The 23,556-nt window shown below is 37.2% G+C and overlaps 1 protein-coding gene and 1 pseudogene across 2 annotated transcripts; one reads left to right on the top strand and one right to left on the bottom strand.

The window, feature by feature from the left end:
- Positions 1 to 54: 54 nt before the first annotated feature.
- On the bottom strand, positions 55 to 5,554 carry LOC113074038 (cAMP-dependent protein kinase type I-beta regulatory subunit-like; annotated as a pseudogene).
- An 854-nt stretch (positions 5,555 to 6,408) lies between these two features.
- On the top strand, positions 6,409 to 23,550 carry LOC113074041 (dynein assembly factor 5, axonemal-like). Of its 2 annotated transcripts, none has more exons than XM_026246752.1 (13): positions 6,409 to 6,962; positions 8,131 to 8,315; positions 8,531 to 8,655; positions 9,232 to 9,350; positions 10,071 to 10,303; positions 11,550 to 11,780; positions 15,506 to 15,649; positions 15,887 to 16,055; positions 16,899 to 17,046; positions 17,740 to 17,890; positions 18,660 to 18,816; positions 19,530 to 19,721; positions 23,185 to 23,550. In XM_026246752.1, the coding sequence occupies exons 1-13, from the start codon at positions 6,431 to 6,433 to the stop codon at positions 23,334 to 23,336; spliced, it is 2,538 nt and encodes an 845-aa protein (XP_026102537.1). In that variant the 5' UTR covers positions 6,409 to 6,430; the 3' UTR covers positions 23,337 to 23,550. The 2 variants fall into 2 exon arrangements, with proteins under 2 accessions (XP_026102537.1, XP_026102538.1); XM_026246753.1 differs by lacking the exon at positions 23,185 to 23,550 and adding an exon at positions 18,946 to 18,981 and having other exon boundaries at positions 19,530 to 19,666.
- The last annotated feature ends 6 nt before the right edge of the window (positions 23,551 to 23,556 follow it).

Here is a 23,556-nt window from a genome sequence, read left to right as displayed (position 1 = left end):
TATTAATGATGGGGCGACTGAGACACTAATCCAAACTGTATCTGCTTTTCTAACCTTTCTGACGTAGCTGACGGCGTCCTCCTCTGTGTAGACCTCGGCGCTGACCCCGCCTCTCCGGGCCGCCGGCCTTCACCACCGGGTTTGGAGGAGGAGGGGACACTTCATCATCGTGAGAGTCCGACTGCGAGTTGGACTTCTGACGGGCCATGATCTGCTTGCATTCTTCCTGTGGAGAGAGGAAGTGAAGGATACCTGAGATTAAACATCCATCTGACAACATCGAGACCATCTGGATTTTCATTTCCATCGCACAGGACACACAGTTGGACGCTAAGAGGGTGAAACTACCATTACAAATCCCGATTACGGATCATAAAATCGAAGAGACCGAAACCTACTGTGAGCACAGAAAGCAGACACAACAGCACTGAGATTTCACTGGACGAGCGAAAGAGAGACAGTGAGAGATTCCCGTATGGAAGAGGGAAGAACAATAAAGCTGCGTGTCACAGCACAAACGATGTGTGTGTGTGTGTGTGAGAACAAGATGTGTACTAGTCAGAGAGGGTACACTCAGTCTTACTGCACTGTACATTCACTGCATATATGGGGTGGACAGAAAAACACAGACACCTCATAGTATACATATTATAAATACACGTAAACACATTCATATATCCATTTATACAATATGCAAATGTTTTAACTAGTAATTAATTGTGAAAATAAATGTGCAAAATAAGCTGACAGCTAAAAAACTTTATGAAAAATATTTTTGCTTTAACATTTTTTTGTTTTATTTGTCCATTGAAATGTAGAGAATACATTTGTTTCCAAGAAATGTACATTTTAATATAATTGTATATGATATATATATACTTTAATTTCACGGCTCTCAATCAAAGTTTGATTTGTGGCCGTTGGTCTATGACATCCTGGCCCCTGTAAAATTGATATCAGTCTGTTAATCCCACAATTAAAACTTTTACAGGGTATAAAAGGATAAAGTGTTAGTAAAACGTTTGTAAAACATCCCAACAAGGCACAAATACCAAAGTGAAGGCAGGCAGATGCAAAGGAACAGCTGGGCACATGCCATACACAGATGCACACAAACCACACACATGCTCTCTCTCAAGCTTCAGACAGCCATCAACAGGCCTGAGCGTGAACTAACACAGAACGAGTCCAAACGTACACTGAAATCTATGAAATCATAAATCACGAATAAGACGTAAAAAATCATCTTGCTCACAATGCATCGACGCACATACTCAAATATTAAATAAGCAGCCCATCGCAAACACAAAACAAGTGTTCTAAGTGTCTATACAAAACAATTCAAGTACATGAGGTTGTAACCAAACACAATTTAATCAAATGGTAAGAACTACAAGGACACACTGAAGGCAAAACACACTGATTTATCATCAAATCTGAATGACAGTTTCGCATTGAAGGTCACAAAAAAATAAAAAACTGATTCATTTAAATGACACTGAAGCAAAAAATAAGAAGAATAATGTTCCATTATTGCATTAAAATTGCTGTTTAATACAATGTTGAAGATTATCACCTGTTCTGCTATTTACAGTTCTTTATAAAATATATTTATTTATTCATCAAGAATAATGCCCCCAATATTAAAAACATATAACAGAACAAAGTCATAAACAAATGCTTTGTGAAACAGTTTGACTGAATCATAAAATATAATCAGTTCTAATCCATTTGTAAATTCGATCTCCCTGCACAAAAAGAATACATAAATAAAATAAACAAAAAGAAAAACTGTAATCCACATATACATTCCAACAAAAGGAATGCTGTAAAAGTGCACATATAGGCCTAATCTACTCTACCATTCATTTGTTTGGGGTCAATACATGAATTATTAATAGTTGTGCTGCTTCAATTTTTTATTTTTTTTTTATTTTTTTTGCGGAAAGTGAATTTTTTTTTTTTGAATTCTTAGATGAATAGAAAGTCCAAAGGCATTTTATTTGAAATACAAATCTTTCGTAAAATTCTAAATCTCTATACAATTTAAAGTGCCCTTGCTAAGTAAAAGTATTCATGTATATATATATAAAAATTATATATATATATATATATATATATATATATATATATATATATATATATATATATATATATATATATATATATAAATAAATCTTAAATAATAAAAAAGTAAATAAAAAAGGCGGCAAACGTTTGGATGGCAGTGCATGTTTGGGCTTAAAGGGGCCTATTTTAAATTTGTGCAACATTTTATTTTTATTTCTATCATTTGCTGGCTAACCTCCATATACTGTACAGGACTGAAATTAGTATGCAACTGGTACATGAGCAAGAGGACAAGTTATTGGCTGATGCTAATCTAGCTGACATGAAGATACTTCACTAATACTCGTGCATCCCTAAGTAACATCAGTACATTTAAAAAAATATATATATTATCCTGTAATCATTTGCTCACCCTCATGTTGCCTTCTGCCCTACATAAAGCTTTTAATCCGGCACATCTTTTATATACACAACATTCAGAATAGAGGACAAACACAGAGTTGAGGGTGAATATCTTTAGCAGCCTGTGGAATCTGATCTTCCTTAATGAACAGAAGGTGCCAGACAGAGAGAATGTGTGCGCAATTAAACCCCATCTATGAGTGAGATGCAAGTGAGTCAGTAAACATCGTTCACCCAGCGGCTCAATCTCTGATGATGACACTGAATGACCCCAGAAACACAAGCTCTCATCATGAGGAGAAGACGAGGACAGTGGCTCTCTTCTTGCAGACGTCTTGTGCTGCGTTCAGTATCAGTCCATCTGATCGTGTCTTATGAATACACAATCCCTTCGGCTGTCTGATGCTCTACCTAAACCAACAGTAGCTCAGCAGAAACACATTCCAAACAAAAGGCCGAGCCCAAAGCGTCTGCCAGACTGAAAAAGCCTGTTGTTCCTGGAGCACATGATCAAAGAAGATGTTTGGTTGCAGCTGAGTGTGGATGCGGTTACTGGCACCTCCAGCTAAACGAATGACTGCTGTGACTTTCATACGGTCGGTACACCGAGTCTGAGATTGGGCAACAACATCAAACAGCATCAGCATGCCTCCTAATTATTTACTGAGGGGGAGCGGGAATGTTGATTGTAGTTCTTAACAATTGCGGCTCATTAAAGTTCCTCTTACATAAAGTACACTACTGTTTGAGTTTAGTGTTTGTTCGGGTTTTTTCTTTTTTCTTTTTTGAGCAAGGATGCATTAAATTGACCAAAAGTGATGATAAATATGTTACAAAATATATATGGTTTGAAAAGATTTTTATTTCAAATTGTTTTCAATGTTGACTTGAATGATTCATTGCTGCTGAAAAAAATCAGCTTTGCAACACAGGAATGAATTAAACAGTAAAATGCATTTAAATACAAAACAGTTATTTTAGCTGGTAACAATATCTCACAATAAATAAATATGGTTTTAAACAGATACTGTGTTATTATAATAAGCAAAAGCATAATGAAATATAATTATGTGTGCAGCATTTTATTTTTTATTTATGTGTTTGGCTAACCTCTATGTAACGGAGTAAGAGGACACTTTATTGGCTGATGCCACTTTCAAAACAGCCAAATATTGCCTAGTTGACATATAGGTAAATAATATCAGAATATTAATACTTGACTTAACTAACAGTCTAACAAATTAGCCTAGAGTTTAACAGATATTGTTCTTAATAAATAATCAAAACATAATGAAACATGGAAATGGTGTGCTAAATACTTCTTAAAACTAAATTTAACGAGCTACACCAAAAATAAAAGAACACAGCAAAATTATTCTAAAACTCTTTTTTTTTTTTATCTTTATCCTTAAAATATAATTGTTATGAGACTGAGATTTACTGTTGATTCAGCATTCAAATAAATGTGTTTAACAGGTTGTTTTGCCAAGTTGCTATAAATCTATAAAAGCCCTACTTTATCCAAAATCCGTTTTAAAACCTGCAAATAAACACCACGGCTTCTTCACAGATCCTGATAAAGTGTACCATCCACTCAGTTCACACACTCTGCAGCTGCACCAGCAAAAGAAGCGTTAAAGAAACCAATGATTTCTCATTCTAAAACATGCAATTATTTCTCACAAGTCTGGTATCTATCTATTGTGCTTCACTTGCCAATAATTAAAACACATAAAGAACCTCACTTATGAGTGCTAACACAATGACAGTTAATGATCGTGGATGTTTGAGGGAAGGAGAATACATTCATCAACACCGTATCACAGTGCATTCAGCCAGACTTTTTTTTTTCAAACCAATATACAGTACATTAATTACAGGAACAATCCCCACCGGAGCATCCTGAGGTTAAGTGCCAGGCCAAATGGGACGACAATGATCTCAATAACTCTCCAGCTCCGGCTTCTCCAGCTCCATGGGACTAAAGCGACATCCTTCGCACCAGCAGCCCAGATCCCTAACCATCATCCTTTCCAATACAAATGCATAACTCATCCAAACACAACCAGCACCAGAGCAAGTACAGTCGGAGTAACGCACCTTCTCCAGCTTTTCGAAGTGTTCCCGCAGGAACTTCATAGGCCGCTCGGGCTTTGGCGATGCACAGGTTGACGATGCACTCTTTGAGGATCTGCTGGATGTTGTGCTTCTGCACGAAAACCTCGCAGCCTTTCAGACTTTCGTCTTCTTCCAGATTGGAGGAGGAGGTGGCCATCTTATCTTCTATCACTGCTGCAGGAGAAGAGAGTGAAGGAGGGGGAAGAGAAGAGATATTTATTATAAATCTGTGTGTCTTGTTCTCTCAGATGATAAGCTGCTGCCTGAGTAATGAAATACATATTCAGTATGCATACATCGGTCAATCAATCATTTATTGCAAAAACACAGAGCCTAGATAGATAGATAGATAAACATGACATTATGACTAAATCATAGTGATGATGGATCATGATGATGAAGACAGGCCATTCTTTCTGTATGTCACTTATTTACATTTCACCTCCGCCACTGATACACAACAACCGTTTAAAGATCACCGGAAAACTGTCGAATCAATCCTCATTCTCGACGTAACGTTATACGTTCACGAAACCGGTACCGCATTCAGTCGTGCGTGAAAACCGACGCTTCGGTGTGTCGGCGGAGCATCACTCCGTGATCACCTGTTTACCGCTTTTATCACCGCTTATACGCTTCTAAACACAAACCTATGCGGTTTGTGAACAATTTTAGGCCTTTAATATCCTTAAAACTGCGTCTGTTGCAATATTAAGCTAAAAACAGTCGCGTGTCAGTGTGTTTACCTTTCATTCGTCTTACCGTTACGAGGCGGAGATGCGGGGCTCGCGCTCGGGGATGTTGCTTGTTTGGTCCTGCTGCTGCTGCTCGCGAGCGCTATGACGTCAATACGTCTCCCGATTGGACGCAGACGTTATGGTCCGCAATGAAACACGTAATTTTAAAGATCAGAAAAGACCTTGAACTGTTTTGTAGATGTTGGTGGGTTGAGACTGTTATGTTTTATCTTAGAGTTATTCATTTATTTTCTTTCTGTCATTGTGGGGGTGTGCGTCACTCAGAACAGCACGCACGCTTTCAGAGTTGACCTCCGCAAACACTTGAAACAGGACTGATGTGTTGTAACTCCACACATTTATATGCACAGATGACTGTGCTTATGTCAGTTTTTTTTCACAGGTGAGCAGCTATGGAACATAAAATAAATGCATGATTAGGATATAATAAGCTGATTTTCTTACATTATTCATGTATTATTCAAATTGCATGACGGCAAGATTAGTTTTAATTTAAAATTAAATTAAATTAAATTATATTCCAAAATATAATAAATCCTTATGCATCTAATTAGAAATCGTTCTCATGTGCTTCATCCTTATTTATTCATTTATTTATTTATTTAACGGTATTGAATTGTAAATGACATTTAATTGTATTATGTGTTGCACACATATTGTTATAAATATAAAAAAATGAAAATAATATTAATATGAGTAAACAATAATTATTATTATTAAATAAATCATAAATAGCAACACACACACACACACAAATATATATATATATATATATATATATATATATATATATATATATATATATATATATATATATATATATATATATATATATATATATATATATATATATATATATATATGGTAGGGATACAATAAAATAGTGATACGCTCATATTTGATTTTCTACTAATTTTTGAAAATGTTCTGACCATGGACTCGAAGTAAAATAAAGTCGAGGAGCTGTTTTGAATTAACATCTACCGTAAAGCAATCAAAGCTGTCGCAAGCTGCAGTCGTAGCGGCAACGATCGCCATGACGACCAGTCTCCAGCAACAACAAACGCACACGTGAAGCAGTAATGGCTACCGCCAGCGATGAGCGAGCAGCAGCGGATGTTTTAAAATCTCTCGCCCGCCATTTAAATTGTCTAAACGACGACAACAAAAGCGCGAGGAGACGAGCTCTAGAAGCGGTGAAAAGAGAAACCGTCGAGCAAAGCTTGTCCAGCGGCGCGCTGCAGGAGCTCTTCGCCGGTTTGCTGAAGGCGTTGCTGAAATGTCTTTCAGATCCTACGGAGACGTGCAGAGACACGGCGATCCAGATCCTCACGGGCTTCATAAGAGCTGTCCCCAGACCAGAAGACGCTCTGCCCTACCTGATACCCGCGCTGGTGCAGAGGCTCGGGGGACAGGAGATCCTGGAGCCTGCGGAGGAGCTCAGGCTGGCCCTGATGGAGATGCTGTCTCTGCTGCTGGAGGTGTGCGGCAGACAGCTGGCTCCCTACCTGGATGACATGATCAAGATCCTGCAGAGGACCATCACAGATCCCTTTCCTGAAGTCAAGAAAGAGAGCTGTAAATGTGCCATCAGTGCTGCACAGAGCATTCCTGGTAAGTGAGGCCTCAAGCTGTTAATATTCTTTAAAAGACAGTTAAGATGTGTATATATATATATATATATATATATATATATATATATAATATATATATATATATATATATATATATGTGTGCGTGTGTGTGTGTGGGGTAAATGTAATTGGTTTCATTATACAGAAGTTTAGTAGCAAAGTGATCTTGAGACAAGTTGTTGGTTGTCACGGTAACGAGGCCAGGCTGATGACCCTGACCTAAAGTTAACACTCGGCCAAATGAGAGTAAAAAGTGTTGGCGAGTATATTTATGTATTCGAACAATGCCTGAAATTGTGGTTTGGATCCAAACATCTCCCCGAGTTTAGAAATCAGTTTTCAACAAAAGAAAAGCCTTTTAAAAGAGAAGTTTCCCTGTGGTTTCAGATGTGTTGTTTCTTTAGATGTGTTAGTTGTAGTTGTAGTATTTTATTCTTTTATATATATATATATATATATATATATATATATATATATATATATATATATATAATATATATATATATTAGGGCTGCACGATATTGAAAAAAATAAAACTCACATTATATATAATGTGAGTTTAATAAATACATTGCATATAAATGTATGCATTATATATATACAGTATTTAGATTTTCTGTGATTCATTTGCAATATAAAATAAAATAATCACCATAATAATAATAATAATAATAATAATATAATTGGAGCGATTTTGTAGGTAAAGTCAGCATAGGAAAAAAACAAATTCCAAGCATAGAAGTTTTGTAATAGTAATTGTAACTGTAAAAATAATAGTAATAATACTTTTTATTATTATAATTTTGTAAAACGACAGTAAAATTACAATACTAATATTTATGGGGGTTTTTTTCTTTTCTTTCAGACATTAAATCATTGAGCATTTATTTTGGTGGAAAACTGCAAGGAAACGTCTCTTTTGGAAAAAAATATCTCTTTTAACTGACAACTGGCTTTAAACTTGGGGAAATTATCTATCCATCTCTCTCTATCTATCTTTTAAATTAAATTTTTTTTTTTTAAATTAAATTTAAATTATTTATTTAGCAGACCCTTTTATCCAAAGCGACTTACAGTTCATTCAGGCTAACATTTTCTTCCTAACACCTATCACATATATCCACCCCCCCCCCTCTCTCTTTGCTCAGATCATTTCCACCTGCAGGCTGAGAGTCTCCTGAAGCCGCTGCTGCAGACGATCTCTCACCAGCACTCCCAGGTGAGAGTTTGTGTCACGCAGGCCATCGGCGCAGTCATTCAGCACAGCACAGGCAAGAACCTAGATGACGTTTTGTCCCACATGGCTCAGAGACTGTTTGACGACTCTCCACGGGTAAGCTGGCAGCCGCTTCACTGAAAAATCAATGAATACCAAAGAAATCAAATTAAAGAAAGCTCTTGATTGATGCTTATTTAATAAATGGCTTCTCTTTGGTATCCTTCCAAGAAATCCTTCTGCTAAATATGAAATATGCTTCCTGTCTTACAAGGCACATATCTGGTGTTTTTTCCACATGGGGATGGTTTATTTTTGTCTCATCTGTTCAGGTGAGGAAAGCAGTTACTATAGTCGTGGGTGATTGGCTTCTCCGTCTGCCGGACCGGTATTCCTACTTCCACAAGCTCATCCCACTTCTCCTGAGCAGCCTCAGCGATGAGATCCCTGAGATCAGGTCTAACCAAACACACAGACATGGAAATCACATTGTTTTCCAGCCCTTTTTAAGTCATTAAAACTAAGTAAATTCATGTAAATCATATACTGTTGTTAAAAGGTAAGGGTTTGGCTTCATTTATTAAATCAAAAATACATAGTATAAAGTAGTAAAAACTGTTTTCTGTTTTTAAAATGTAATTTATTCCTGTGATTATATATTATATATATATTCCTATTATATAAATTATAATTAACAATGTTGAAAACAGTTGTGCTGCATCATGTTTTTGTGGAAACAATCTACTTTTTCTCACAATTCTTTTATAAATGCAATTTTATAAAAAGATCAGCATTAATTTGATAAAATCAATCATTCTTTTGTAACATTATGAATGTCTTTACTGTCACTTTTTAACAATATAATATTTAACAATAATAATATAATTTTGATTAAATGATTCAATGTAAATAATGCATCCCTGCTATATATAAGAATCAGTTTCTTTGAAAAAAAAAAAGCATTTTGATAAAAAAAAAAGTGTCTTTTCTTATACAAAATGATGATTTAGTGATGATCAATAAATTCATTCAGGTCTCTCGCTGAGGACTTATGGAGACAAGTAGGATCTCAATGGGAGAAGGAAAATGAGGATGACCTGAAGGATAAGATGGACTTCCTGTTGCCTGCTCCTGTCCTCTACACATCTGGAGGTAGGACACGCTATTACCAGACTGACTTTCTTTCCTAAAAACGATGTTATATATACTAAATACATATATGCTAGTTATGAAAACTCTAGATGAAACCCTTCAATAACTTTTGAGCTACTGTAGCACCCCCTTACCCCTTCAACAGACTTTGATGCGCAGCTGTCTTGTCCTAGAATAAAAGCCCCACAGGCCTGAGCTAGTTCAGGGTTATTTCATGAGTGAAACTAGGAAGAAGCTTGCAGGGATGGCAGATGCTAGCTTTTATATTTGTTTATTTCATTTATTAATTTCTTCTACCTCCATTGAGAGAAAAGTTGAGAGAGGACAGAAAAACAGATAACCTTAATGTGAAAGAACGGTTAGCCAGATGTTTGCATTTTTATTAATAACCAACTCATCGTTACAGAAGATTTCTATTCATCAGGGACTATTCATTAAAGATACTCTATGTGTGCTGTAGCAGCGCAACTATTTCCAACATCATTCAAATGTTTCTTGAAATCAGCATATTAGACTGATTTCTGAAGGATCATGTGACACTGAAGACTGGAGTAATGATGCTGAAAATTCAGCTTTTTGCATCACAGGAATAAATTAAACTGTATTTTTGTATTCTTGATCAAATAAACACAGCCACGGTGAGCCTAAGAGACTTGTTTCACCAGCTGTGCATGAGAGAAATCCAGTAAAAGCAATGTTTCTCTTCTTTGTCTCCTGCAGTCGAGCGTCCCGGGCTGGGCTGCAGGGAGCTGGTGGTGAGGAATCTGTCGAAGCTGCTTCCTGCTGTGGGCCGGGACATGGGTGACTGGTTAGTGCAGACGCGAGTGAAGACGGCCCAGCTGCTGCGGGTGCTGCTGCTGCACGCTGAAGATCACTGCACACAACACCTGCAGTCACTGCTCACGCTTCTGTACCGCGCCTGCGCAGACCCCGAGACTGACGTCAGAGCACAGGTGACAGGATCAGCATTCACAAGACTGCTTAGCATTCCACCAAAGCAATATGCACAGCCAGTCTAACCAACAAGTTTGAACTTTTTTGATGCCACGCATGTCAAGGGCCTCCCTTCCATAAAATATTCCTTAAATTAAGCAGCTGTTCATGCATAAAGATGAAGAAAATAAAACTCTGGAAAATATTTAGTTTTCAATGCACTGCAGTCTTTTCCAACTCTCTATTAGAGGACTTTTTGATGTATAAACTAGTGCTGATAAGCGATTCCAAATTTTACTCTAATATATTACATGATGTGGCGATTAATTAATCGCACATCAAATTTGGCATTTATTAATTCATTTGATTCGTTCAAATAGTTGATGCATCCAGGAGTGAAGTAAATAGTTCTTTATGAATGGTTCATTGAATCATTTGACTTGAAGCGGATAATCGCCATCAGAAATGTCAGATCATCCGCATAGGTCTGGGGCGGAGCAAGTGTGTTAAATGCGTTAAAACTTTTAACACCAAATTTTTTACTGTAATTAATTAATCCAGACCTAGTATGAACCTGATAAAGCTATGGCTTGATTATTAGTAGAGCTGTCAAATGATTTATCACAATGAATCGCATTCAAAATAAAAGTTTTAGTTTACATTATGTATGTGTACTGTGTATATATTTATTATCTATACATGAATACATTCACATACAGTCAACATTTTGAAAATATTTACATTATATAATTTAAAATATAAGATTATAAACATATACAATATATTGAACATAAACAAAATGTTTCTTAAATATATACATGCATATGTTTGTATTTATATATACATACTCAATATACACATTATACACACATATTATGTAAACAAAAACTTTTATTTTGTATGTGATTAATCACGATTAATCGTTCGACAGCACTAATTATAAGTTCAGTAAAATCATTTCCTTTTGAATTAAACTGTAATCCTTTCAAAAATGGTTTGACTTTTTTTCCACAATTTTTATTAAATTATTTATTTGTATTTTTTATCGTGTTTTATTAGAAAAGTGAGACTTCACCTACATGCAAAGACCTAAAAGTTGTTCAAAGTTGTTCAATTAAATATTGGGGTCAGTGCACTGGTGTCCCAAAATATCATAACCATAACTGGGTTGTTTTAATGCGCTGCTCTCTGGAACTGTACAAATGGTATCTGAATGGTTTGTGTCTGCTTTGATTGCATTGCATTTTGATTTCCATCTCTTGACAGTGTTTGGAGTCAGCAAAGCTGTTGGGAGTGTTTGTCAGTCCAGAGGTTTACCTCAAGTTGCTCCTGCCTCACGTTGAAGACTCCTCTTCCTGCTCGTCTGCTTCTCCCTGGGCTCCTCTCATGGTTCTGGGGTCTGTTTTAAGAGGGAGCTCAAGGGAGGCATTAGAACCCCACCTGATAACAATTGGAGGCACACTTTCACACCCTGAAGTCTGTCAGGGGTCCCAACAGGTGAGAGACCGTGAGCTTTCTGCTTTCTACCTGTTCTTGAGTGCTCTGTATCCATTGTAAAGGAGTGTCTTTATTTATTTTGAATCAGATTTGCCCATTTTGATTATTTTACCAGGAATTCATTCCATTTTTGGTGAAGTTATGCAGCCAACCGATAACATTAGGGCATCCAACAGAAGAAATGATGCTATGACCAACAGCACAGCCACTTAGTGGCCTTTGGTGAAAATTGTGGCCCCAATTTTCCAAAATGATATGCTACACATGGTTAAAAACAACTATTTGCACATTTCATTTTCCGGTTACTTTTCCTGAGGAATGTCTTTATTACATTTTTGCAGCCCAGTGCCGATGTGTGTTAGGACATATCTCTGTCAGACCGAGTGGAAAAATCCCACCCAGACCCAAGAGTCTGGCCCTGGTTTCCTCTCAACCCACATTCGGCTCGCTTTGATATCAGAAATAGCACTATATTTTTTGAGTTTGCCATCTCGCCGGTGCCAAGTCACCACCCCTGAGGGCTATGCAGGAATTTCCTCTGTAGTGTAATTAAAAGCACTAAGAGAAAAATGACTAATTTTGCCCCTGTGCGTCCACCGCAATCCTGCATACTTTGGTCCAGCTGCCCATGTTTCATCTCTCAGACTTCATGCCAGAATCTCACAAAGTCTTCCTTCCGTTAAATAAAGCATCTTCAAAAGCATCGGCTGTGAAATGGGGACACATTATAAAGACACGGTCCATCACAGATGTTGCAGGACCTTTGACTGGGAGGTGTTTTTTGTCAGTTTTAGCAGGGAAGGAAATGGTAAATTGTCCTGTTTTTATGTTTTTCATATCGCAGTAGCTAATAACTGACATTAAATGGAAATTGAGAGAGAGAGAGAATTATATTAGAGAGGATTTGAATCTGTGTTTGCAAAAATACAGTTAAAATATAAAAAAAGATATATCTTTAAATAAACACAATTTCTATTCATTAAAGAATCCAAAAAATTATGTTAAGCTGCACAACTCATAATAAATCAGCATAAGACACTGAAGACTAGAGTAATGGCTGATGAAAATTAAGCTTTGTATCACAGGAATAAATTATATTTTGAAGTGTATTACAATATAAAGCCATTATTTTAAATTGCAATAATATTTCACAATATTACTCCTTTTTTTCTGTATTTTAAAAAATCTTATTGATCCCAAATTTTGTTTAAATACAAAACATTTATTAAGAATTGTTAAAAAATGTTTCACAATATCATTTTTACTGTATGTATATGAAGTATCCTTGTATGAATGACAAGCACATAACAAAATGAGTAAAACTTAAACTAATATTAAAAAATACAGTATATGTAAAAATATAATTTAATTTATGGGTGCATGCTATAATAGTGCAATACTAAATACACACACACACACATATGTATATACATGTACACATACTTATATGCTGCCCTACAAAGGCAGAAACTTTCTAGTGTGAAAATGCGAAAAATTTAGTGACTGAGTTGACTTGAGTTTTTTACTTGTCAAGCCAAATTAATTATAGGTTTAAAAAATGGTGAGCTCAAACTTGATTTTTATGCCTATTTTGAATTTAAAGTACTCTGCCTTTGCATTGTCTACAAAACATAAGTCATGCCAAGGTAAAAGGCAGTAACTTCCACATTATCAATATTTGGTTGCTGATAACCATTTACAAAATGGTTACAGTAACACCTGTATAAAATCTAGTGATCATGGACTATCTCATAAAGGCTATTGCATATAGTAATGTTACTGTATCTGCCATTGTTGTGTATGTTTGTTCGCGCTTGCCGTTAAAATCGACATGTATTGAGCATATCTACCTAACATGTACTGCGCGTGCACATGACGTCACTGTTTTCAAAGATTCCCGTATCAAGCTTGCACTTTAAAACCCGTTTTCAAAAATATGCGTTTTCAGTCCCCAAAACACAGATGTCATGTAAACGAACAGGCAAAACTCATAAAACGTTTCTTGTTTTTGGCTGAACACCTTGTAGTGTAAACTGCTCCTCAGTGAAGGCGGTGTTGAGTGAACGGAGGCAGATGATCTGATCTTTCTTGTCCTCTGCAGCTTTGATGTCAGGTGGCTCTTTGATGTCAGTGTTGTCAGAACTCTTTCGAATGTCTGTTTTCCAAAACCATCGGAAAAAGGTATCGTGTAAGAACAAGGCTAGGAAATAATACGCCTGCAGTCCTCTTTTGAGGGTTTGCTAGATGTCGTCGGTCTTTAACACAAGGTGTGCATTTGTGTAATACGTTATGAAATGGATTTTCGATGCCTTCAGGACATGGAAAACAGAAGCACTAGTTCTCCCTGTTTTGTTTTCGGTGTTGCTATGGGACTGCAAGCAGGAATGTAAATCTCAGCTGTCTAAAGAAAGGCAAACGTATACTCGCGAGTATATATTTTAAATATGGTAGCTGACAGCTGTGGCCTGCTCACCTCGGTCCTGAAACAGGACGAGCTGGAGACAGGGTGGGACAAGACACGCTTCTGCTGAGTGAACGCTGTGGAGACAGGAGCAGATTTATGGACTAGAAGAGCCAGACGGACGGGAATGGCAGAGAGAGCATCTTTAATATGAGTTATTTATTACTATTGCATAATGGAAAAAAAGCTTTTCTAGATCATGATATAACAATCATGGGCTATATATATATTTCAAAACAAAGAACACTCGGTCAACTAGTAGTACATATTATTTTTTTCTTTTATAATTTTTTTTTTTTTTTTTATACCCATGCATAACCTGTTGGTCTCATTTATTTTATTTATTTATTTATTTATATACCCATGTATAACCCTGTCTGCCTAAGTTTTTATTATTATTATTATTATTATTATTATTATTAATCATATATATCAATGTAAAAAAAAAAAAAAATTATGATCTAATCCTGAACCTAAATAAAAAGAGAAAGTTGTCATTCTTTCAGTTGTGTTTTCTAAATTTAGTAGTAAAAGTGTCCCACACACACACACTTCCTGTAGGCCTGTGAAAACACCTGCAGGTTAATCGTCCCGGCTCTGTTAATGACAGAACCGCTGAGTGGAGGAAACCGTGTCATGATCCTAATGTTGCTGTGAATGTGACACTTTGTCTAGACATGTGATCACTGCATGGAAAGAGACACAGAGGTCTTGAGGGAGGGTAAAATGCAGTGGGACAGGAAAACAACAGAGACTGTTGGAGAGAAAAGCCTGTCAAAGGTTTGCAAGCTCAGGGAGTTTTAGATGTGTTGTAGTGTCCTTTTATTAATATACAAAAACTGCCCATGTAGTACAAAAGAAAATCTATTTACAAATTTATTTCAAAACTGAGACCACATAATCAACAGAATAAATATTTTAATTTCTTTTTTTTTATTATTCATTTTAATTATAATATTTTTTATTTATTTATTAAGATAAAAGAGTATAAGCCCGTCTGCAATTTTAATTTTTTTAACAGAGACTGATGTCATTGTGTGTTTTGGACAGATTTACGAGTCCATTTGTTTAAGTAATAAAAATAAGGTCAAATTAATTACAAATATAGGAGCATTAGTACAAAATTTAATTTTAATTTAATTTAATTTAAATGCAACCGAAAATTAAGCAAAATGGAAAAGTTAACATCAACCAAAAGTAATGAAAAGTGGCGATGTGAAAAGCTGTAAATGATTCTCTTTTTTTCTTCTTCTTTGTCTCTCAGGCGCAGTATCTGGATCAGTTGTTGGTGTGTGTGGACGCTGTGCTGTGTGTGTGTCAGGTGGACTGTGCTGTCATCAGTCTGCAGCTGCTGAAGGTCCTGGTGTCTGTTCAGAGCCTCACCTCACAGCAGGAGCAATGCAGCAAGGTAAAACTCACATGAACGATGTACATGAAGCTTCCCATTCACAGATTGAGCTGTACACCTGAGATATGACCAGTCTGAGTTCATTATATTGAACTTACTTCAGAGTCTTTTGTTGTACAAAATCTTAATGCATGTACAAAGGAGCTGCTCAGCCTAATTTACCAGCCCCTAGATAAACTTCATTCAAACATGTTAATGGATTGAGCATTACTGTCTCTCTCTCTCTCTCTGTCTCAGGCAGAGGAGTCAGTGCGGTGTTTGTGTGAGGCACAGGGTCTCGGTGGAGCGTGTGAGTTGTACCGGCAGCACATGGCAGATCTGCTGCAGTGGCTGTCTGACTCCCATCACACCTGGACCAGTTACTCCATTCAGAAAACACAGCTGGAGATCATCGCCGTGCAGTCCGGTGAGTGTGTGCTTCATTTGCAGCCAGGAATGACAGCCTTCATTCTGTTTAGATGCACAATCAGCAAAGCGGTCATGAACTGAGAAACCAAATTCGCTTCATCTTTTGACAAACAAGAGGTTACTGGCCTATAAAAACATCCTGCAAGTTTCAGAACTCAAAACATTCTCGTTAGTCTTAAAACAGCTTATATTGAAGGCAGTCTGCCAATATGATAGCTTGAGGAATGTGACACTCCGATGTAATACAGCAGAAGATGATCAACGCCTGCTTCTACATCGCTGCCTGTTTAGCCCCGCCCACCGATTCATGCATGTGTTCAGGAGAGAGAGGAGAACGCACAGGTCCACACAGAAACTAAAGGAGAAAGATGACTATGAAGACAACAAGACTCCAAGTTGCAGTGCCAAGTTGTGAAAAAAAAAAAAAAAACAGTATTTGCATTGCCTTCCTTCTGATCCCAACATTGTTTACTTCATTTTTCCATGGATTCATTTACACCTTTAACAAGGCACAATTCGATGCAGTAATATTTCAGAAAGATTGAACCTAAAAAAAAAACACCACAATCTTTTGAATGAAAAAAATAAATAAATAAAATCTATAAAAAAAATAATAATAATAATTAAATATAAAAATAAGATGGTAAAATGGAGTTAATATTCCTTAAAATATAATTAAATGTTAACTGTTTATAATAAATGTGTGATATAAAAAATAATATAAACAAAAAAAAATTGCAAAATACAAATAAATACGTAGTGCAGTAATTTATTTGAAATAGTTACATTTATCACTTTAATTGTAGTTTTTTTTTAATCATCTTTACATGTTTTATTTCAGGTCCAGTGGTGGGAGAGTTTCTTCCAGCTCTCTTGCCTCTGTTGAAGAGTTGCCTTGAACCGAGTCGAGACCCTGAGATGAGACTTCACATCTTCACCATGCTGTCCAAACTACTGCTGGACTCCCGCAACACTCTGGACTCACAGGGGTCAGGGGTCATCAAACACAGATCCTGAACTTCATGTGCTTATTCTGCAGTTTGCATGTTGATGCTCTTGACGAAAAACTCATGTACTAAGCTTGCTGTCATACCTGATAGCACTGAAGCATGAGAGAACAGCAGTTGCTTAATACTAAACAACTGAGCTTTTGAACACTTGATATTTTTATAAATACAAAATCCCTTCACTGCGTGCTTAAATAGATGTATAAACATGCATAATAACAAAGATTTATGCATTTTGAGAACGGAGATCTTTTGTGAGGCCTGATATGGATCTAAATATTATGCATTTCACAGACAAACCTTCATAATTACCCCAGTAAAGTAACCTGTCAGGATAGTCCCGATCAGATATACATGGTTTATCATATTCCTCCGTTTCATGTTGCTCTTTGATTTGCAAAGTGAAATAAGAGGAGAGTGAAAGGAAAGAAACCACACGCATGCAAAGGTTTACCTAGACATCTAAATCAAGACATATACTTCTATTGTTTTTAAATAAAGGTAATTATTATTTAGCTTATTTATGAATCATTATTGCTAAAAGACATCACCGGAAATCCCAAAAATGGAACTGCTTTAAGCAAACATACTGCAAAAAATGTCATTAGCCCTGCAGATTTAATGTCTGTTTAAAACCGGTCAGGTTACACAGTTGTTGTGGTTTTCTCTCTGTAGGAGGTTTTCTGAATACATGGAGCTGGTCCTGCAGGATTTGCTGCTGCCTAATCTGGTGTGGCGTTCGGGACGATCTGCCGCGGCTGTCAGGACGGCTGCTCTCAGCTGCCTGTTAGCTGTCCTGCATGGGGCGGCTTTCCCAGCAGAGCGAGTAATAACACACATAATACACTGCATAATTAACACACCGCATAAAACAGTATTTCGCATTTAAAGGGATACTTCATCCAAATATGTACATTTTGTCATTAATTAATCACCTCATTTCAATAATTAATCTGTAAGGCCTTCGTTCTGTGGAACACAAATGAAGATATTTTTGATGAAATCCAAGAGCTCTCTGACCCTGCATAGACAGCAATGCCACTGAAATGCTCCCAGACACAGAAACGTAGTAAAGACATGGTAAATTAAGTCCATGTGACATCAGTGGCTCGACTTTTTGCCATTTTTGCAGTTTTGCACAGCTACGAGCATACTTTTTGTGCGCAAAGAAAGAAATGTACAATTTATTCAGCATTTCTTCTCCCTTCTTCTGCCATTTTGGAGAGTACCGCATATGCACACCTTGCCCAGAACGTAATCAACGTTAATGCTTAATGTAAACAACGTTGATTACGTTCTGGGAAAAGTGTGCGTATTTGTCGTGATACTCTCCAAAATGGCGGAAGACGTTAACTCGGGTAGAAGAATCGTTGAATAAAGTGTTGTTTGTGTTTTCTTTGCGCACGGAAAGTATGACATAATTTTCATTTTTGTCTAAACTTACCCTTTAAGTCCTGTACTTTGTCACATTTAGGAGTGAAACTAAATATTCGTTTGGTGAAAGAAAAGGCCTGGACTGTGATATTACAAAAAGTTTTTAAACACAATCTAATGTAGGTATTAGATGTTGTCCGTGTGATGTTGCTGTGTTTCAGGTTCTGTCGGTGGAGGAGTCTCTCAGCACTCAGCTGATCTCTGCGCTGGAGGAAGACTCGAAACTGGCTCGTCTTCTGGCCTGCAGATCTCTTCACGCACTGCTGAAACTCACAACACAGCGGCTCAACACCGACTCACTCAACAAGATCTATCCAGGTATGCTGAACTCATTTGGGTGTAGATCATTCAGTCCTCACTGGACAGTGCCATAGACAAAAGCATGGGTTGTGAACATTGGATGTCAAAGGTCACACATTGAATGAATTGTACTTCTATTGCTCACAGTGGTAGTTTCATCATCGCATCAAATCAAGTAGTAAGGTCTGTATTTTTATTATTTTGTGTGAATGGTGAAATAACACAGTTATTTTACATTCAAATATGTTATTTAAAATGATAGACTGAAATGAATCTAACAATGTTAAATAGTGTAAATGTATTCCACAGTATTCTGTCTTATTGCACAAATTTAAGACATTCACTAGTATGCAATAGTGTGCAGTTCCCATAACAGTTTTTTGTCAGCTTTTATGTGTCTTGCTCAAATTATCCAGGCATTTATTAATATACATGAAGCCAGTTTTATTTAATTTTAATAACAATGCACAGAGCCTATGAAAAGCCTGTTTTATTTTATTTTAATTACCAAGACATTTATTAATATGCAACAGTGCACAGAGCCTATAAAAAGTATGTTCAATTTATTTATTTTTTACTTAATTTAATTTTGAATTGTCTGCTGAAAAATGAATACCAGATTATTAAATAAATAAAGCCTATCTGTCTGTGGAATAATTGTTATGGCCCACTTAATTCAGTGTGTGTGTGTGAGGCTGTAGATGTTTTGATGAGTGTATCTGTGTGTTCAGAGCTGCTGAAGCGTGTGGACGACAGCAGTGAAGACGTCCGTGTCGAAGCGCTCAAGTCTCTGAGCACGTGGTTTTCATCTCTGGGGAGAAACTATGACACGCAGTCGTGCCGCCCACACCTGGAGTTCCTGTTCCAGCAGCTGCTGCTCTACATGGACGACCCCGACACCAAAATCCAGGATTCAGTCCTCGGTAAGGACTTTTTTGGCAGCGATATTTCATTTCTGCTGTAATCACCTGATGTTTTGACCTGAATTGTGACTGATGACAGTTATAAGACACTGATAAATCTCTTCCTGCCGCATAAGGAAGTGATTCAGCTCAGTGTTAATGGTCCACGGTCCACTTCTCTGATCCTCCCTGTTCTTCACTTCAAAGAGCCTCATTAATCCTGCATTTTTACACACTCTCCATCACACACTCCTCTGCTACTGGCCTGCCTCCAGCGAGGTCATGGGCTGTCAACACCTTCCCATAATCCTGTGTCAATGTGTCCTAGTGCATACGCACACAGAGTACTGTTCGGAAACCCTTCATACCCCGTGATTACAGTTTGAACCCCCCAAAGGACATTGAAAAAGTACATATAGTAAGTAGGCCATAATGTACAGTCATCCGGTTGATATCGCAGAATAACCAGGATCCTGATGTTAAGTCAGTGCATTTGTATTAAGGCTGTTGATTTAACATGTTAATTTGGTGTGATTAATTATGAAAAATACAATGTTTTAACACATTTAATGCACCTGCTCTGCCCAGGCCTGTATGTCATCTGACATTGACGACTGGATGGCAACTGACTGTGTGATGTTGCTTGTAATGATGCAGTATATGCTCCAAAAATTCAAGATGCGAGGGGGAAAAAATGCTGTTATATCATATTATATAGTTTAGCAGTGTCACACAAGCAAGTGCTGTTTCCCCGAATATCTGCACGATTTTATACAGGTTCAGTAAACAAGAATTTAAGGTTGGGTTACATTTTGAACCCAGTATCGTCTGTTTAGTTCAATTTCACCAATGAAAATAGTTCCATCTCTGAACGACACACAGCAGTGTTTTATTATTGAATGAACCGCAGCTCTGAATGACTCAAGTGAGTCACTGATTCAGTGCGTCATTCATAAAGACTGTCACATACTGAATCACTTGAATGAATCAGCTGTTTGAACTAATTGGTTGAATGAATGACTTTCTTATTAAGACAGTGACTTGTCACCCCCTATTGGCAGTTTTAATTTCATATTTAGTAAAAAAATATATATATACACACACACATACAGTGGGTACGGAAAGTATTCAGACCCCCTTAAATTTCTCACTCTTTGTTATATTGCAGCCATTTGCTAAAATCATTTGTTTTTTTTCATTAATGTATACACAGCATTGAAAAACACAGAATTGTTGACATTTTTTCACATTTATTACAAAAAGAAAAGCTGAAATTTCACATGGTTCTAAGTATTCAGACCCTTAGCTCAGTATTTAGTAGAAGCACCCTTTTGATCTAATACAGTCATGAGTCTTTTTGGGAAAGATGCAACACGTTTTTCACATTCCATTCCTCCTTGCAGATCCTCTCCAGGTCTGTTAGGTTTGATGGTAAACGTTGGTGGACAGCCATTTTCAGGTCTCTCCAGAGATGCTCAATTGGGTTTAAGTCGGGCTCTGGCTGGGCCATTCAAGAATAGTCACGGAGTTGTTGTGAAGACACTCACAGGGTCACTGTCTTGTTGGAAGGTGAACCTTCGGCCCAGTCTGAGGTCCTGAGCACTCTGGAGAAGGTTTTCGTCCAGGATATTCCTGTACTAGGCCGCATTCATCTTTCCCTCGATTGCAACCAGTCGTCCTGTCCCTGCAGCTGAAAAACACCCCCACAACATGCTTCACTTTCACTTTCTTCACTGGTGCTTCACTGGTGGGGCTGTATTGGACAGGTGATGAGCAGTGCCTGGTTTTCTCCACACATATCATTTAGAAATAAGGCCAAAAAGTTATATATTAGTCTCATCAGACCAGAGTCCGTCAGGTGTTTTTAAGCAAACTCCAAGCGGGCTTTCATGTGTCTTGCACTGAGGAGAGGCTTCCGTCGGGCCACTGTGCCATAAAGCCCCGACTGCTGGAGGGATGCAGTGATGGTTGACTTTCTACAACTTTCTCCCACCTCCCGACATCTCTGGAGCGTCTGGAGCTCAGCCACAGTGATCTTTGGGTTCTTCTTGACCTCTCTCGCCAAGGCTCTTCTCCCCCAATAGCCCAGTTTGGCCACACGACCAGCTCTAGGAAGGGTTCTGGTTGTCCCAAACATCTTCCATTTAAGGATTATGGAGTCCACTGTGCTCTTAGGAACCTTAAGTGCAGCAGAAATGTTTTGTTACCTTGGCCAGTTCTGTTCTGTCTCTGAGCTCTTCAGGCAGTTCCTTTGACCTCATGATTCTCATTTGCTCTGACATGCACTGTGAGCTGTAAGGTCTTATATAGACAGGTGTGTGGCTTTCCTAATCAAGTCCAATCAGTATAATCAAACACAGCTGGACTCAAATGAAGGTGTAGAACTATCTCAATGATGATCAGAAGAAATGGACAGCACCTGAGTTAAATAGCACCTGAGTTAAATATATGTCTGTCACAGCAAAGGGTCTGAATACTTATTACCATGTGATATTTCAGTTTTTCTTTTTTAATAAATCTGCAAAAATGTAAACAAATTTGTTTTTCTGTCAATATGGGGTCAGCTCAAATCTGCAGAATGGCTTTGACATTCAGCAACAGCGTCGACTGTAAATCGGATGGAAATCGTGTAGTGTATTCTTACGTAAGCTGGGATTCAAGTGCAGTATCCACTCAGTATGCGATTTTGGATGCACCATTTGTCTGATCTTGTTTTCCTCTTTTTAATCTCATCTCATCTTTCTTTGTTTTCCAATCTGCTCTTAAACATGTCTCGTATTTCAAAGACACCTCAGATGCGATACATGTCCATTAAAACACCACACTTGCCATATCCCATAATCCCTCATTCCTTTGGTTAATCTTATAATGACGGTGCTGTCACACTGTGCTTGAGTTACTGAGGAAATTAACTCATGTCTTTACACAAAGAGAACATTGTTTTCTGTTGCGCTTACAAATGTATAAAACAACGGATAAAAGTAAATCCCCCGACCAAACAAATCAGGATAAAACCAAATACCCACAACAAAGACACGACTGCTGAAAGAACACAGATCAGCTTTATGGGCTTTTGTAATGGTGAGCTGACTTTGAAGGTTTTTTTTATTTAATTTTTTTTAATATAATTTGTAAAGGTAAAAATATGGATGCTATTGCATTTGAGTAATAATCACACTTATCAAAGTTAATGGAAAGGGAGTGTATCAATAGACCAGTTAACTGCGGTCATAATTTAATTATGAGCTGTCATTTTTGATCTCTCTCGCTTTATATATATAGATCAAAGTGAGAGTATAATTTTTTTCTTAATAATTTTATGACCACTATTACAAAAAAATATAGATATGTATGTATGTATGAAGCATCACAAACTGCATTGCCGCTGCACCATGGTTATATTTTTTGTTGTGTTAATGAAAGAGTGAGTGAATTTTGATGTAATAAGGAAATGTTAACGTGTCCATATGTTTTTTTGTGTCAGAGGTTCTGAAGGTGGGCAGTGAGGTGGACGGAGGACTCTTACAGCAGCAGACGGAGGCGATGAGAGAGAAACAGCGCAGCCCTGAGTACTGTGATCAACTCCTCCAGCACATTCACTCGCTGTCAGAAATACACAAACAGACACGGCTGTGAAAGAACTTCAACTGGCTACGGTTTCTTTACTGTGTTCATGCAGATGTGAATGGATAATGCCACTTTTTTGCCTCAGTTCCCTTATCATTAGTGAAGATTTATTACATTAAATAAGTAATGCTGTCAAACGATTAATCGCAATTAATCGCCTTCACAAAAGTTCTTGTTTACATTATATTTGTATACACACACATACAGTATATATTTCGAAAATATTTGC

This window comes from Carassius auratus, unplaced genomic scaffold (genome assembly GCF_003368295.1).
Source record: "Carassius auratus strain Wakin unplaced genomic scaffold, ASM336829v1 scaf_tig00013491, whole genome shotgun sequence".
In the NCBI taxonomy this organism is placed as follows: domain Eukaryota; kingdom Metazoa; phylum Chordata; class Actinopteri; order Cypriniformes; family Cyprinidae; genus Carassius; species Carassius auratus.
Note: the sequence above shows the minus strand (reverse complement) of the source record. Positions and strands in the feature narration are given on the sequence as shown.